General features: G+C 37.6%; 1 protein-coding gene across 1 annotated transcript in view; it reads left to right on the plus strand.

The window, feature by feature from the left end:
* The window catches only part of LOC116184450 (uncharacterized), a 37,046-nt gene that overhangs the window by 16,041 nt on the left and 2,357 nt on the right, over window positions 1-18,648 (plus strand). Inside the window, exons 14-27 of the mRNA XM_077788080.1 lie at window positions 2,525-2,578; window positions 3,992-5,175; window positions 6,780-6,941; window positions 7,721-7,903; window positions 8,120-8,234; window positions 9,315-9,428; window positions 10,785-10,894; window positions 12,259-12,315; window positions 13,154-13,339; window positions 14,867-15,074; window positions 15,672-15,802; window positions 16,624-16,743; window positions 17,412-17,574; window positions 18,465-18,555. Coding sequence (XP_077644206.1) covers window positions 2,525-2,578; window positions 3,992-5,175; window positions 6,780-6,941; window positions 7,721-7,903; window positions 8,120-8,234; window positions 9,315-9,428; window positions 10,785-10,894; window positions 12,259-12,315; window positions 13,154-13,339; window positions 14,867-15,074; window positions 15,672-15,802; window positions 16,624-16,743; window positions 17,412-17,574; window positions 18,465-18,555 — 2,878 coding nt within the window. The remainder of the gene's footprint in view (window positions 1-2,524; window positions 2,579-3,991; window positions 5,176-6,779; window positions 6,942-7,720; window positions 7,904-8,119; window positions 8,235-9,314; window positions 9,429-10,784; window positions 10,895-12,258; window positions 12,316-13,153; window positions 13,340-14,866; window positions 15,075-15,671; window positions 15,803-16,623; window positions 16,744-17,411; window positions 17,575-18,464; window positions 18,556-18,648) is intronic.

The raw sequence follows: 18,648 nt of genomic DNA on the forward strand, positions 1-18,648 counted from the left end.
GGAAGGGGGAAAACAACTGAATTCCAAACCAAATGAATGAATTATATGAGTTTAAAAATTCTGTGTGTGCGCATCAGGGATGATTTCCCAAACCAGAGCTGCTTTTGCTTTGCTCTTTGCTCTGCTTGAGCTGATGTGACATTTCTCTGCTCAGTTTGGAGGATTTAGATGCTATTTAGGCAAAAGGCTCTCATTTCCTTTGAAAACTGAACAGAAAATAAATAAATAAATACATACATACATAAATAAAAATAAAAATACATACATAAATAAAAATAAAAATAAAAATAAAAATAAAAATAAAAATAAAAATAAAAATAAAAATAAAAATATATAAATATAAATATAAATATAAATATAAATATAAATATAAATATAAATATAAATATAAATATAAATATAAATATAAATATAAATATAAATATAAATAAAAATATAATAGTAAATTCCAGCACCAGAACCTGTGACCAGCTGAGGAACCCTTGCCAGCAGCCAGGGCAGGGGCAGCAGCTCCTGCATTCCAGCTGTGTGGCACAGCAGCTCCTGCATTCCAGCTATGCAGGGACAGCAGCTCTGCAGGATTCCTGCACAGGGGCAGCTCCAGGCACGCTCGGGGAATGCAAACCCAAACACGGAGCGCAGTTTGGGCCCTTCCAGCTGCAATTTTCCATTCGCATGGCAACAAATCCTGCTTCAAATCTCCCATTTTGGTGGTTGCACAGCCTTTAGCTGCGGAGTCCAGGCTTTTCTGGGTGTAAAAAACAAATAATCCTTCACTGAAACATCAGAGGTTTGGCCGAGGAACAACAATTTCTGACAATTTCTTCACATTCCCAGTTAAATCACTGTCCTAACTTTGGCAAACACATAAATAAATATTTCCTCTCCCTGAAAACACCCCCTCTTCTGTTTTTCTCCCAGATTGACACTCCAAATAAATCAAAATATTCAAACCCCTCATTGATTGTGTCCCTAGAAATTCCACCCAGCTGCAGGTCCTTGAACAAGCAGTTGTGTGAAGGAATTGAAGAAAAATGTGCATTTATTATGAGCAGACGGCAAAATTCACCCAGAAATGCTCTGGAGAATTTGATTAGAAATTTGGAGAATTTGATTAGAAATTTGGAGAATTTGATTATAAATTCCTCCACAAGGAAACCTCTGCTGGATGTGGAACATCTCCAGCATGGCACAGGCAGGCAGGGACTGGGATTTCTGCTCTGGATGACCAAGGTGAGGTCTCAGAAATAAAAAATTTTGGAATCATTTCCCTCTTCCTCATCCTGCAGGGAGCCAGGCTGCCCTCTGCTGTGGGAATAACAGGGCTGAAGGAATCCTGCTGGGGTTTGTCACATCCAAAACCCCCCAAAAATCCTTCAAAACCAGGTCCCTGAATTGCACTGCAGACCTTGAAAACCACAGGGAATAATCCAGCTGTGGATAATTAATTTTTCATAGCAAATCCCAAAAATACTTGGATTTCTCGGCGGCTTTTTGGCTTTAGGCTGCAGAGTTTATGATGAGCATATCCCAAAACCACAGCTGATCCCACATGAACTGCTGATCCCTGGTGGTAAATGAGGATTTGTGGACTGGGGTAAATGGGGTAACTAGGGTAAATGAGGATTTTTGGATTGAGGTAAATGGGGTAAATTAGGGTAAATTGGGTAAGTGGGGTATGGGGTGAATGAGGATTTGTAGACTGAGGTAAATGGGGTAAATGGGGTAAATGAGGATTTGTGGACTGGGATAAATGGGGTAAATGAGGAAAATGAGGTAAATGGGGTAAAATGAGGATTTGTGGACTGAGGTAAATGGGGTAAATTAGGGTAAATGGGGTAAATGGGGATTTATGGACTGAGGTAGATGAGGTAAATAGGGTAAACGGGGTAAGTGGGGTAAATGAGGATTTGTGGACTGGGGTAAATGGGGTAAATGGGGTAAATGAAGATTTGTGGACTGGGGTAAATGGGGTAAATGAGGAAAATGAGGTAAATGGGGTAAATGAGGATTTGTAGACTGAGGTAAATGGGGTAAATGGGGTAAATGAGGATTTGTGGACTGAGGTAAATGGGGTAAATGGAGTAAATGGGGTAAAAGAGGTAAAAGAGGTAAATGGGATAGATGAGGTAAATGGAGCAAATGGGGTAGATGAGGAAAATGGGGTAAATGAGGTAAATGGGGTAAATGAGGACTTTCCAAAGCCAGGGTTGCTGCAGGGACCCCAAAACCCCAGCTTGCACAGAAGCAAACCCTACAATCCCAAAGCTGCCCTTGCCTGGCCCTATTCCACAGGCACGTTGCTGGGTTGGGCAGGGACCAGCTCTGCTCCGTGACCTGTGGGGCTCACATAACTCCCATAAATATTTCACACCAATCTTTTCACTCTCCCTCCATGAAATATTCAGCAGCAAAGGAAAGCTCTCCTCACTCCCCGTAGCTCGCCCACTTTGGCAGCTCGAGGCAATAAATAAATCCATGGCCCTTTTCCTCTTTTTTTCCCTCTTTTTCTCTCTTTTTGCAGCCTTGCCTGGAGTCGAGGGGGGAGCAGAGTTTGACAATGATGAGGAGTGCCCAGGTGGGGCTCGGTGCCGAGGAGGAGGACGGAGCCTGCCAGCCTGCCCAGCAGGTAACCGCGCATCCTTTGTCCCGTCGTTGCTTCCAGTCACAAATTCCGCAGAAAATGCACTCGGGGTGAATTTTCCTGCACTAGTTCTCGGGTAATTGACTGGCCTTGATGAAATTCGTGTTGCAACAGGTAAAAAAAGCTTGGAGAACAAATGCAGGGCGCTGGATTTTATACCCACAACATATTGTCATTGTCCATCACATCTCAGGAGAGTTCCCTTCTGCATCATGTGAATTAGACATAGTGAAATAAAAATATTTCAATATTAAAAATATTGAAATATATTCAATATCAATCAATTTTTATTTTAATAGGTTGAATTACATTAAATATATTTTTATTTCAATATTTCATTGTTTAATGTGTTTCATTGTGTTTGATATATTTTTTATTTCAACATTTCAGTATTGAATTTATATGAAATATATTCTATATTGAATATACTCAGTACTGGAAATATATTCAATATTCAAAATATGGAATATATTTTATATATATTCATATATGTGAAATATATTAGACTTCATATGTTAAATATGAAATTAGAATATATATGAAATTATAGTATATTATATATTGTTATGTTATGTGTTATGTGTTATGTGTTATGTGTTATGTGTTATATGTTATGTTATATGTTATATGTTATATGTCATATGTTATATGTTATGTTATATGTTATATTATAAACAGTTATATATTATATTATATATAATTATATACTATATAATGAATGTATTCTCCATTAAATAATTATATATTATTTCATTAATTTATTTTATATATTATACATATATTATACATTCTCTTTTTTATATAATATATTTTTATATTAGTAATATTAATAGTTATATATTATATCATTATATGTAATATATATTATATGTATTATATATTTCAAATATATAATATATGAAATATATTATATATTATATTATTATATATATTATATATATTATATATAATATATAGTTACATAATATATATAATTGCATATAGTTATGTAGTTATATATAATATATATTATATATTATATATTATATATTATATATTATATATTATATATTATATATTATATATTATATAATTATACATATTATATAATATATTTATTAATATTTATATATTATATAATTCATACTATATATATTATCTATAGAAAATATAATTCATAGTATGTATACAAAATATATTCAGCAATAAATTCTATATTTCAAGCATCAAACTAGGGAATGCTTTGGTTGAAGCAGGACGCATTCAACTGATTTCCAACACAATATCTAAACTGCCAACACGCCCATCCCAGCAGAGACCAATCTGACAGGGACATTTTGCTTTCCCGAGGTTTTTCCTGCCCCGGAGGGAACCAGAGCGCGGCGGTGCCGGAGCCGTGTCCCCCGGGGACGTTCCGCTCGGAAGGGCCAGCGGGGCCACCCCAAATCTGCTCGCCCTGCCCCATGGGCTTCTTCAACCCCAGAGCTGGTCAGAGCTCCTGCTCGCCCTGCCCCGTGGGCTTCTTCAATCCTACAGCTGGCCAGAGCTCCTGCTCGCCCTGCCCCGTGGGCTTCTTCAGCTCCAGAGCTGGTCAGAGCTCCTGCTCACCCTGCCCTGTGGGTTTCTTCAGCTCCAGAGCTGGTCAGAGCTCCTGCTCACCCTGCCCCGTGGGCTTCTTCAACCCCAGAGCTGGTCAGAGCTCCTGCTCGCCCTGCCCCGTGGGCTTCTTCAATCCTAGAGCTGGTCAGAGTTCCTGCTCACCCTGCCCCGTGGGCTTCTTCAATCCTACAGCTGGCCAGAGCTCCTGCTCACCCTGCCCCGTGGGCTTCTTCAGCTCCAGAGCTGGTCAAAGCTCCTGCTCACCCTGCCCCGTGGGCTTCTTCAGCTCCAGAGCTGGTCAGAGTTCCTGCTCGCCCTGCCCCGTGGGCTTCTTCAATCCTAGAGCTGGTCAGAGTTCCTGCTCACCCTGCCCCGTGGGCTTCTTCAATCCTACAGCTGGTCAGAGCTCCTGCTCACCCTGCCCCGTGGGCTTCTTCAACCCCAGAGCTGGTCAGAGTTCCTGCTCGCCCTGCCCCGTGGGCTTCTTCAATCCTACAGCTGGTCAGAGTTCCTGCTCACCCTGCCCCGTGGGCTTCTTCAGCTCCAGAGCTGGCCAGAGCTCCTGCTCGCCCTGCCCTGTGGGTTTCTTCAGCTCCAGAGCTGGCCAGAGTTCCTGCTCGCCCTGCCCCGTGGGCTTCTTCAGCTCCAGAGCTGGCCAGAGCTCCTGCTCGCCCTGCCCCGTGGGCTTCTTCAGCTCCAGAGCTGGCCAGAGCTCCTGCTCACCCTGCCCCGTGGGCTTCTTCAGCTCCAGAGCTGGCCAGAGCTCCTGCTCACCCTGCCCCGTGGGCTTCTTCAGCTCCAGAGCTGGCCAGAGCTCCTGCTCGCCCTGCCCCGTGGGCTTCTTCAACCCCAGAGTTGGCCAAAGCTCCTGCTGGCCCTGCGGCTCCGTGGCCGTGCAGCCCATGGAGGGACAGCGCACCTGTGTGTGCCCCGGGCCGGGCCAGGTGTTCCAGGTACGTGTGAGCAGTTCTTGTCCTGAAATTTAGAAGTGTTTTCTTTTATGGTTCTTCTGATGTGGGTCTCGGATTCAGTCAAAGAGAGAAACGGAGAGTTTCTAGCCAGGCAGAAGCCTGGAAAAGAGCTGAAGAAGAATGTAAATAATGCTTTATCTCTCTTGTTTTTCACATTGTTTATAGTTAAGTTCTATCACTGTGTGTCAAGCACTCTGCACCAATGCTTTGGGTTGTTTTCACTTCAGGACCAATGGATTTGGTCCTCACAAAGCTCTGTAGAAAAGAGCAGGGTATTTTGAATAAACCAGAGTTTTATTCTCAACAGCCTTCTGGTCAGTCTTCTCTCCATTTACAGAGAAATCTGTAAACTATTTCTACCTGAAATGGTGTGGGACCTCTGACTCTCAAATATATAAACATTATCAGAAGGCTAAAGAAGTTTGATGAGAACTTTAAAAATTTCAAAAGAACTATAAAAGAAAACGTAACACTTTTAAAAATCAGGGCAACATCATGGAGATTTGTTTATCACAGGGTGGTTTCTTGATTTGGGGTGGTGTGTGGGCACCGGATTTACAAATATTCTGAATTTCTCGGGGTGATATCAATGGTTCCCATTCAATATATACAAAATAAATTCAATTTCATATATTAGATATATGAAATATATACATTTTATATATTTATATTTATATATATTAAATTTCATCTATTGTATATATGAAACATATTCAGAGTTGAATTTTGTCTTTCAAATATTGAAACCAGGAAATATAGGAAAATAAATATTGAAACTAGGGAAAGTAGGGAAGATTTGCAAATATTCTGAATTTCTCAGGGTGACATCAGTGCTCCCCTTTCACTGGCAGGTTTGGGGTTGATTTATTGAAAAAAATAAGGATATTGATCTAGTACCGATATCCAGCTGTGATGGACAGAAACTCTCTAACAGTTTAAAGTTAGAAAGTGAGTGTTTATTGTGTGTGGGATCGCTCCCAAATCCACACTGCAGCTTCCAGGTGATTACAGAGCCCTTTTATCCATACTAGTATTGAATATTTAAAATATAAATACATATTCATCATTTGGGTACATCCCATTCCCCACTTCCCATGCTGATCACTCCAAAAGCCATTCAGCATGCGTGGTTTGTTCCTTGGAATGGGTCGGTGTCCCTTCCATGGGGAGGGGTCCCAAAATGAGGACGTCAATGAAGTCTTCCTCCTTCTGACCTTTCTACCTTTCCAATGCCAATATGACAAATGAACTCTTGGTAGAACTCCCATTCCTTGTCTTCAGTTGGTTTCAGAGCAGAGGAGCCCCACAATTGTCTGATGTTCCTAAAAGCAATTTATCAGTTTATATTCTTCATTATAAACCCAGCTAACTCAACATTGTGCTGACAAGCAATCAGTTATTAGTTAACTACTAACTCCTAACTTCATCAAGGCCTATTCATTTATTTTAATTAACTCTAGTAATGCTTATCTCTAACTAAAATCTTAGCTCCTCTAAAATCTCTAAATCCCTTAAAGTTTGCGTTTCAGGGTGGCGTGTGGACACCAACTGCAGGTTCCTAAAAAACTCCGTGTTTGAATTTCCAGCCCCGAGACTCCCTGTGCACCTGCCCTCCCGGATTTAGGAGCTCTGGGAGGGATGGAAAATGTGTCACCCAAACGTTCCCCGTGTGCCGGGACTCGGCCTCCCGCAACCAGGAGGGCCAGTGCCTGACCAAGAGAGGATGGGCTCGCTACTGCTCCCACAAGGTATTCAGGTTTTTTAATTTTTTTTTCTGTTAAATCCCAAAAACCAGGCAGAAAATAGCCCAAAAAAAGCAAAATTCCCAAGCTCTCCCATCACCGGGAACACCCAGAATGGTACTCAAAGGTTATTTGAGTTTTCAGAGGAGGTTTTGCCTCTTCCCCAGCTTTAGGAACCCACAAGGTGTTAAGTTGTTTTAAAAATTATTTTCTGTTAAATCCCCAAACCAGGCAGAAAATACCCCAAAAAAGCAAAATTCCCAAGCTCTCCCTTCACAGGGCACACCCAGAATGGTACGCAAAGGTTATTTCTGTTTTCTGAGGAGATTTTGCCTATTTTCCAGCTGTAGGAACATACAAGGTATTAATTTTTTTTTAATTTTTCTTTTTTTAAATCCCCAAACCAGGCAGAAAACACCCCAAAAAAGCAAAATTTCCAAGCTCTCCCTTCACAGGGCATACCCAGCATGGTACTCCAGGGTTATTTGTGTTATTCTTGTTTTCTGTGGAGGTTTTGCCTCTTCTCCAGCTGTAGGAACCCACAAGGTATTACTTTTTTGTTGTTGCTGTTGTTTGTTTTGTTTTGATTTTTTTTTAATCCCAAAACCTGGCAGAAAATACCCCAAAAAGCAAAATTCCCAAGCTCTCCCTTCATAGGGCACACCTAGCAGGGTGTTCCAGGATTATTTGCGTTATTTCTGTTTTCTGAGGAGGTTTTGCCTCTTTTCCAGGAACCCACAAGGAATTACGTTTTTTTAATTTTTTTTTCTGTTAAATCCCCAAAGGTCTGCGCCTCCCCCAGGGATTTCCAAGGCTATGACAAAACCCTGGGGTTCTGCACCTGCCGCTCGCACAGCCTGGAGAGGGTTTGCAATTCCCAGTGCAGGAGGCACCAAAAATCCACCCTGCAGCTCACCTGTGCAGGGAAAAAAATGCAACTTTTCATCACCCACGGCAACGGGAGCAAGGTGCCAAAAATTCCCATTTCCAGCATCTCCCTGCTTCTGTCAGGCTCTGCCCCTCGTTCCTGTTTTTGCTCAGAAAATTCTATGTAACAACAACAAAAAAATCCCTGAAGTTTTTTCTATCACATACGTAAAGTACTTTTTAATTCTGTTGCAACCGTGAAAAGAAATTAAGGTTGGAAAATAAATAAAAAATCTGAATTTTTTTTTTTCTTTTAGACTGTTGTTTTCTTAGAAAACTTAAGGAAAGTTCTACCAAGACCAAATTTCTCTTTGGAAGATGTTTGTGCTGCAGGACAAGAAACCCACCCAGCGCACGTCGTGGAGATGAGTGGTGAGGGAAAAGAATTTTTGGGGTAATTCATGGGGTTTGCACACAAAAAAAGCCTTTCCATGGGGTTTAAAAGAGAAATTAGGAGAGATCTCAAGGTTTATATCCTGAGAAAAATGTAATTTAGCACTCCACACAAAATTATTCTGCTCAGTCCCAGAACATTCGTTGAAAATTTGTCTATTTCCAGTGGCAATTTGTGTATTTCCAAAGGAAATTTGTCTATTTGCAATGGAAATTTTTTGTATTTCCAATGGAAATTTGTGTATTTTCAATGGAAATTAGTGTATTTTCAATGGAAATTAGTGTAATTCCAAAGGAAATCAGTGTATTTCCAAAGGAAATTTGTGCATTTCCAATGGAAATTTGTGTATTTCCAGTGGAAATTGATGTATTTCCAAAGGAAATTTTTGTATTTTCAATGGAAATTTTTTGTATTTCCAATGGAAATTTATGTATTTCCATTGGAAATTTGTGTATTTTCAGCAGTACAGGAAAAATATTCAAGGGTTTCCTACCTAAGTTACAATAAACAGAGCTGGAATCCCTTCTCAACTCCTCTACCTGCAGAGAATTTTTTTTCTTGGGATTGAGATTTTGATGTATTTATTTTTAATTTTTTCAATGCATATATTTTACCAATTTGAATTTTACCAAGTTAAATGCAACGGAGTTAAAAAAAATATTTCCCTCAGAATTCCAGATCCAGGCCAAAAAGCACAATTTGCAGAAAATTTAATCCCAGCATCAGGAAAAACTCATTTTTCCCTGTGCAGGTTCATTGATTTCAACCAAGTTGCTGGATCAAAAAAAAACCCTAAAGGCTTTAATTTAAAAAAAAAAAATTAATTTAATTTTAAAAGGCCCAAACATTTTAAAAACTGCCCTAGAATGAGAAAAAATGCGCTAAAAACGATCCCATTTGTGTTTAGAGCTTGGGGGGCTTTGCTGAGCAGATATCCTAGCAGGAAAAGCAAAATTCAGAGTAAAATTCATCATGAAAACCAGAAATTCTTAACTTAATTTTTTTGTACAACTCAATTTGGTACCACTGTTAATTTTTTGTGGTTGTTGTTCCACCAGAGAAAGGATTTTTAGGGGTTTATAATCCTGACCCTCAATTAATTCACGACCTCGTGGTGCTGGGTGAGGCTTCAGCCCTGCAGCGACCGAGCTCCGCCTCAGCAGCAGCTCCAGGTGAGTTCCCCTGCAGCGCTCCCGAATTCGGATTTCATACCAATTGTTCAAAATTAATTTTTTAATTTTGCCACCTGCACACAGCCCCTACGCTGCCCTCAGGAAATGCCAAAATAAGCAGAATTCAAGGTACCCGTGCTGCTCCTAATTCTGGAAATTAAATTTACATATATTTATATTTATATTTATATTTATATTTATATTTATATTTATATTTATATGTATATTTATATTTACATTTATATTTATATTTATATTTATATTTATATTTATATTTATACTTATATTTATACTTATACTTTACTTATACTTATATTTATATTTATTATATTTATACTTATATTTATATTTAAAATATTATAATTACATTCAGATTTATTATACTTATATTATTTATAGTTATAGTTATAGTTATAGTTATACTTATACTTATACTTATACTTATAGTTACTTATAGTTATATTTATAGTTACAGTTACAGTTATAGTTATAGTTATAGTTATAGTTATAGTTATAGTTATAGTTACAGTTAAAGTTATAGTTATAGTTATATTGTTGTTATTGTTGTTGTTATATACTGTTCTATGTTGTTATCTCTTCTTCTATATTGTTACATACTTATAGTTATGTCTATAAATTTAGTTATACAGTTATAGTTATATATATAGTTATATGTGTATATATATGATTATATTTCAAGAAATCGTTATAGATACGTATATTTATTATTTTATATCTATTTTAAAATAGTTATAAATATATATATTTTACATTTTATGTTTTTCTATATTTTAAAATTAATATTTATATATATATTTATATAGTTATATGTATTTATATACTTATATGTATATATATAGTTATATGTATATATAGTTATATGTATATATATAGTTATATGTATATATAGATATATTTTTATATTTTGTTATACATATTATGTTATATTATATTATGTTATATTTTTATATATTGTTATACTCACATATATTTTAATATATATTTTAAAATATTTATAAATATATATTTTTAAATTTTCTATTGATATATAGTTATATAAAAATTAGCTATTAATATTAGTTTCATTATTAATATTAGTTATTTATAACTATTTTTATAGAGAGTTATACACACATACTTTAATATATAGTTATTGAAACATACTTTAATATATATTTTTAAATATTTATAAATCTACATATCTAAAATATTACATTTTTACATTTAAAAATAGGTACATTTTTACATATTTATTATATTTTTCATGAGAAATGTATACATTTTATTCACGTACGGACATATTTCCCAAGAGAAAAAGGGATTTCTGGGTGCTGAGGCTGCTGTGTGCTCCCACAGATCGCCCGGGCCGTGAGGAGCGCGGGGATCCCCGGGAATTCCCCCCAAATTCCACATCCCAACCCCAATTTTTTGGCATCCTCAACCCCATCACCTGCATCAGCGGCAACGTGAGCCTGCTCTTCCTCATCTCCAGGGAGCATTTCCCACTTTATGATGTGTAAGTGCAAAAAAAAAAAAAAAAATCCAGAAAACTGGTTTTTCCAATTTCCATTCGAAATAAAAAAAATTCTGTTGGAAATACACAAATTTCCATTGGAAATCGACAAATTTCCATTGGAAATAAACAAATTTCCGTTGGAAATACACAGATTTCTGTTGGAAATACACAAATTTCCATTGGAAATACGGAAATTTTTATTGGAAATACACAAATTTCCATTGAAAATACACAAATTTCCATTGGAAATAAACAAATTTCCATTGAAAATACACAAATTTCCTTTGGAAATACACAAATTTCCGTTGGAAATAGACAAATTTCCGTTGGAAATACAAAAATTTCCGTTGGAATTACACAAATTTCCATTGGAAATACAGAAATTTTTATTGGAAATAAACAAATTTCCATTGGAAATACAGAAATTTTTATTGGAAATACACAAATTTCCATTGGAAATACACAAATTTCCAATGAATGTTCTGGGGCTGAGCAGGATAAATTTTGTGTGGAGTGCTAAATTTACAGAAAACTCCGCTCATGCAATTCCACATCAGCCACAAGAAATTCTTCACCTTTTCCCAACACAGACCTGAAAGGAAATGTGACTAGGAGCAGGAAAATTCTCATTATTCAACAAAATTCAATGTATTTTTCACATGTGCACTGTAGGAAACATTTAAATTGTTAAGAAATTCATATTTACTTATTAAAAACAGGCAAAATTAAATCCCTGCTTGCTGCTTCTGATGTCTTGGCGATGCTGTTTCTGAGTTAGAACTATTTTTGCACAGGAAAATAAAAATTCCTGTTCTTTAGGGTTAATTTTTGTATTTTTTTTGGGGGGGGAAGATGTGGTTGGATCATGCCAAAACAAAGCTGGGCGAGGAAATCCTGGAGCCTCAATTCCCATTGTTGCTCCTTAATTCACTGCTGGGATGGGCAACAACTCTGAATTTATAAAAAATAAATAATTTTATAATAAATAAATCCCCACCCATTTATGAGCCGAGAAGGAAAACTAATTAAAAAGAGCAATTAAAAGGAATTTTGAATATTTTCCTTCATAGAAACAACTTGTTCAACAGAAACGCTGAATTTGACTGGGGATAAATTTCCACCCATTTATGAGCCGAGAAGGAAAAATAATTAAAATAAAATGAGCAATTAAAAGGAATTTTTAATATTTTCCTTCCTAGGAACAACTTGTACAACACAAACGCTGAATTTGACTGGGGAGATTTCCGGAGCCTCCGGGAGGAAATTGGGGAAATTTCCAGAAATTCCCCAAAATTCCTCCTGTTCCTTTTCCAGTTCCAGGCCCCCGGCACTTACGTGCTCCAGCTGAGCAGCAACAGGCACAAAAGAATGGTTTGTACCCAAAAAACAATTTATTTTAATTTATAATTTCTCTTCTTGGAAAAGCATTTCGTGCTCCAGGTGAAAGTTTGGAAGCTGCAAAAATAAGAGTGAGCATCTTTTTATAGCACGGAAATAAATGTGAGGGGGAAAACAGAGCAATTCCTGGAAATTTGATTGTGTAAGTGCAAAAAAATAAATTTAAATAACTACAAACATGAAGTTGTGTTCTTGGGCAGGACCTCAGCAGGGAGACAAAAACCTTAACTGGTTTTCTGGGTTGGTAGCCAGAAAATCCTTTTTTATTTATGATTTCCCTCTCGGAAAAGCATTTTGTGCTCCGGGTGAAAGTTTGGAAGCTGCAAAAATAAGAGTGAGCATCCTTTTATAGGGAAGAATGGAGCAATCCCTGAAAATTTGTCCGTGTAAGTGCAAAAAAATGAATTTAATGAATTACAAATATGAAATTGTGTGGTCGTGCAGGGCCTCAGCAGGGGTACACAAAACCCTAACTGGTTTGCTGGGTTTGTACCCAGAAAATCCTTCTTTTTTATTTATGATTTCCCTCTTGGAGAAGAATTTTGTGCTCCATGTGAACGTTTGGAAGTGTGGGAAGCTGCAAAAAGAACTGTGAGCATCTTTTTATAGGGAAGAACGGGGCAATCCCTGCGGATTAGACTGCAAAAAAAAAATTACTTTGAATACTAATAAATCGGATAGAAATAATAAATGGACATAAATTGCAATAATTTAATTTTTTATCGTTATATCATTTCTATTTCTTTAATTTGCTGTTATACAATTTGCTATATCCAATTTTAACGTAAGAACTGACGGTGCTGTTGCGCAGTACGTGCGGGCGATGCCCGCGGGGGCTCGGTGCCCGGAGGAAGCGCCCTTCCTGCCCGGCGTGCCCAGGTGCGCAGTCCAGGTGGGCATCGGCAGGAGCCGGGAGCTGCAGCCGGGCCCGGAGCGGGCAGCGCTGGCCGCGGGCACCTGGGCACTGCTGCTGCTGCTGGCGGGGCTGGCGTGGGCTGTGAGTACATATAGATTATATACTATAGATATATAATGTCTGCACCTGGGCACTGCTGCTGCTGCTGGCGGGGCTGGCGTGGGCTGTGAGTACATATAGATTATATACTATAGATATATCATATTGTATATAATGTCTGCACCTCGGCACTGCTGCTGCTGCTGGCGGGGCTGGTGTGGGCAGTGAGTACATATAGATTATATACTATATATAGATATATCATATTGTATATAATGTCTGCACCTCGGCACTGCTGCTGCTGCTGCTGGCGGGGCTGGCGTGGGCTGTGAGTACATATAGATTATATACTATAGATATATAATGTCTGCACCTCGGCACTGCTGCTGCTGCTGGCCAGCCTGGCGTGGGCTGTGAGTACATATAGATTATATACTATAGATATATCATATTGTATATAATGTCTGCACCTCGGCACTGCTGCTGCTGCTGGCGGGGCTGGTGTGGGCTGTGAGTACATATAGATTATATACTATAGATATATAATGTCTGCACCTCGGCACTGCTGCTGCTGCTGGCGGGGCTGGTGTGGGCTGTGAGTACATATAGATTATATACTATAGATATATCATATTGTATATAATGTCTGCACCTCGGCACTGCTGCTGCTGCTGCTGCTGGCCAGCCTGGCGTGGGCAGTGAGTACATATAGATTATATACTATATATAGATATATAATATTGTATATAATATCTGCACCACAGCACTGCTGCTGCTGCTGCTGCTGGCCAGCCTGGCGTGGGCAGTGAGTAAATATAGATAATATATATATATATAATATTGTATGTAATCTCTGCACCTCTGCTGCTGCTGGCCCGGCGTGGGCAGTGAGTACATGGAATTGCAATTTTACACAATAATATACCATTTTACACAATGAAATCACCATTTGTCCATTGCTAAGTTTTTAAAGAATCTTATCTATCATTTATATAAAAAATATAATATATAATACATAATACATATTGAATATTATGTATAATTTATATAATTATATATAGTATACTTTGTATAGATTTTACATATTATATATATTATATAATATAGAATTCCAAATTTTAAAAAGAATATTATATATAATTTATATTGTAATATATAATATATATAAATATTATACACAATATATTATATGCAATAAAATATATCTATATACAATATAGATATATTAATATATGATATATTCTATATATTATATATAATATAGTATACATTAGACACAATTCCTAATTTTTAAAAGAATATTATGCATAATTTATAAAATAGTATAAATAATAAATATTATATATGATCTCTGCACTTCCGCAGCTGCTGGCTGCCTTCTATTTATTTTGGATTTTGTGAATTTTATTTCAGATTTTTGTGAACTTTATTTTGGATTTTATGAATTTTAGTTTGGATTTTGTGAATTTTTTTTTTTTCTGAATTTTACTTTGAATTTTTGTGAATTTTTTTTTTAATTTTTCTGAATTTTATTTGCTGATTTTGGGAATTTTATTTTGAATTTTGCAGCTCCTGTGTCAGGGCCTGGGCTGGACCCAGAGGAGCAGCCCCAGCCCCGCGTTCCGGAGGCAGCAGCTCAAGTACAACCTGGACAGTTATTCCTCCAAAATTCCAGCTGTTGGCATTTCCTCCAAAATTCCAGCTGTTTTTTCCATGAAAAAAACTCATCCTGCACTGCAGCACCAGGCTGGGCACTCCTGCAGCACTCCAGGGACAGGTCAGGCAGCAAAATCCCCAAAAACCCAAAAAAAAATCCCCAAAAACCTCCAAAAACCTCCAAAACAAACAAAAAACACCCCCCCCAAAAAACCAAACCAAAAACCCCAAAACTCCCCAAAAAAACACCCCAAAGCACCCCCCAAAGCCCCCCCAAAACCTCCAAAAAAACCCCAAAAATTCCCCAAGGAACACCTTAAAAAATCCCAACCCCCCCCAAAAAAACCCCCCAAATCCCCCAAAAAACCCAAAACCCCGAAAAAATCTCCCAAAAAACCCCAAAACCCCTCACTGATAACCCCAAAACCCCCCAAAATAACCCCAAAAAAATCCCCACAAAACCATCCAAAACCCTCAATGAAAACCCCAACCCCCCCCACAAAAAATCCCCAAAAGAACCCAAATAAACCCCCAAAAAAACCCCAAAAAAAACCCAAAATTCCCTAAAACCAGGGGGTTCTGCCCAGAATGGAACCCAAATTCCACCTTCAGGCTGCTCATTTGCATTCAGAGCCAGCCCGAAAGCGCTAAAATCGAGAGAAAAGAACAAAAATTGCTAAAAAGAAATGAAATTAAGGAAGAAAATTCCCTTTTCCAGCCGCTTCCCTGCGGGGAGGGGAGCCCGAGGATCAAATGGACCTCGACTCTTTCAACACCCAAATTTTCTTTGAGCTGCTGCTGAGGCAGTCCCAGTCTGTCACCTCCACCCTGGGCCGCTTCAAGGAAGAGGTAAAAATCATTCTTTGTAGTAATAATAATAAAATTATCCATTATTAATTAATTTTTCTGCAGCTGTTTTTCATGTATTAAAGCCTGAAGCTGAGTACATTCTGTCAGGTCACGTTGTTTCATCGTGAGGCTGATGCTTTATTTCAATTTTCATCCGTTTAGGACACGATAAATAAATCTGTCCTCATTTTATTAAGTGTTTTCTAAAAGCAGGGAGAGGAGTTTTAAGTTAAGAAAAGAAGTTTTAAGGTCAAACATTTTGATTTTTTTACAATTTTTTCTCTTGGTACTCAACTGCCAATTTTTGGAAAGTGACTTCAGCTTCCAGCTTCAACTTTTTATCCGTAAAATGAAAATCATGTGGATTTTCCATGCTGGAGAAATGCAGGTTAGGCTGAGGAGAGGTGAATAAATGACTAGAAATTATGTTATTTTAATTTTATACTAAAATATATAAATTTTACTGCTGAAATCCATAGGAGAGCCCAAATGTGAGTCCACCTGTGGCACTCTGGTAAGGCCAGGTGAGGTTTTAAAGACAGCAGAGGGAGCTGGATCACAATGAGCATTTAACAGCTAAATCATAAATAAATAAACAAAATTAATTTAATTATAAATAACAAAATAAATAACAAATAATGCGTGGGGGGGGAAAAAATCATTATTCACATTATTTACACCAAAAATTCTCCCCGGTTTGGGTTTTAACACATAAAGGGAAATTTCACCAGCTCCAAATTATCCCTTCACTCCTAATAGCAGCTTTTTATTTTCATTATTTATTAATTATTATTTCTTTTCTCTTGATTTCTGTACCTCAGGTGAAAGTTGTGTATCACAGGGTAATGAATGAAATCTCCTTGCTGAAAAACCTTTGGCTGAAGGCTCTGAGCAGCCCAGGAAAGGGGGAGGAAAATGAGGAGAACACAGGAAAACAGCAGGTAGAGCTCAGCTCAGCAAGAATTAAAAATGGAATAAATCAAATTTATGCTTGGAAAGGCAAATTGATACATGGAACAACAAACGGGGTTGATACATGGAATAATAAATTGAATTTAAACACGGGAAAACAAATTGAATTTATCCACGGAATAACAAATTGAATTGATACATAGAATAAATTGAATCTATTCATGGAATAACAAAATGAATCCGTACGCAGAATAATAAATCGAATTTGTAGGGAATAATAAATTGAATTCTCTTCAAGAAATTTTAGGCACAGCCACATAAAACGTCGCTTTCAGCGCAGCACATTTAATATTTTGCAGGCTGCAAAACAATTAATTTGTCCATAAACGAGAGGTGCCACCCAAAAACTGCAAAGGATCAGAGCAAGATAACCAAAAACTCACTTGAGAAAGATATTAAATATAAGGCAATACTCAAATCATGTTTGCAATATTTTTATTAACTTGGAGGATGCGAAAAAATCTGAGATTTTGGGACGAGGACCGCTGGAAAAGGCAGCATTTTAACTTGCTGCAGCATTGATTGAGTTTGGGACAATCTGTTATTAATTGAACTTTTACAAGGATTTAACTTATTCTCATTTAAGAAGTCGATAAAATGACATTTTTTACCCCAAAAAGCCTCTGTGCTGTTCCAGGTGCCTTTTCCTGGAACCTCTCAGAGCCCCAGGATTTTTGGCAGCCCCGAAATCTCAAACGATCCCCGCGACTCCATCCCACAAAAACTCATCCCACTGCTCCAATCTGCGCTCCAGGTGCTGCAGGAAAACCAAAAAATCAATTTATCCCCCGAGGACCCAGGTAAGAGAGAAGAGGAAAGCACTGCCACTTCGCTTATTTTATTCTGATATTATTATTATTATTATTTATTATTATTTATTCCACAAGATTCCGCACCTGACAGCTGCAAATCAGATTTTGGTCCTGTTTGGTTGAAGATCTTTTTGGGTCTAATGAGATTAGTGGAATTTTGAGCTTAATTAAACTAATTAAATTAATTATATTAGCCCCAGGGTGGGATGAGCCCTAAAATCACCTCTAAAACTCAGTTTTCCTTGCCAGCCCACACCAAATTTCTAATAAAGAAATAATTCAGTTTTCTGAGCTGGAGGCAGACATCAGCATTTCTTCCCATTGGGAATTCCAACACAAAATTTCTGGTTTTCCTTCCGCAGGTGATGGAATTTGGGGGAAAAGCTCCTCTCTCCTCCTCTGAAATCACAGCCAAAAGCTGGAGAAAAGTAAATTTCACCTTTTTTTCTTCTCATAAACCAGCCACGATTGGCTGTGACTGGAAAACTTCTGCTTCATCCTCGATTATGATCAAATTTTGCTGCACAAAAACTTCATTTCTTCTCCCCACCAGTGAAGGAGAAAGACTCAGCACCCAAATCTCCTGAATTTGCTGCCCAGCTCTAATAGCATTTTTCCAGACCTTGATTATGAGAAGTTCCTCTAAGAAAAGTCAATTTTTGCACATTTCCTTCCTTATTTTGATAAAAAATTCACAATGCATCAACAGGGAGTTATTTTTGCTTTGAAAAAGATGAAAATAAAGATGAGAAATGCAGTGTTTTATCCAATTGTATGGCAGTCTTTTATCCAATTGTATTGCAGTGTTACCTCTTGGACAAAAAGAAAACATTTTTTTTTGCAATAATCAATCTAAATAAATTCTACTGTTCTTGCAGCAGAACCACACAAGTGGTTGATGAAGAAAAAACAGAATTTCCTTCACCTCCTGAGCAGCAGTGGAAGGGACAGCCTTGGCCACAAGGCACAGTGAGCATAAATTTTCTATTATTTCCTATTTAAACTTATTATTTCACGACCTTGCACAGTGCAATTTGTCTTTCTGCTTTGCTCCTGTGAAGA

Source organism: Lonchura striata, chromosome 23, assembly GCF_046129695.1.
Source record: "Lonchura striata isolate bLonStr1 chromosome 23, bLonStr1.mat, whole genome shotgun sequence".
Lineage (NCBI taxonomy): Eukaryota > Metazoa > Chordata > Aves > Passeriformes > Estrildidae > Lonchura > Lonchura striata.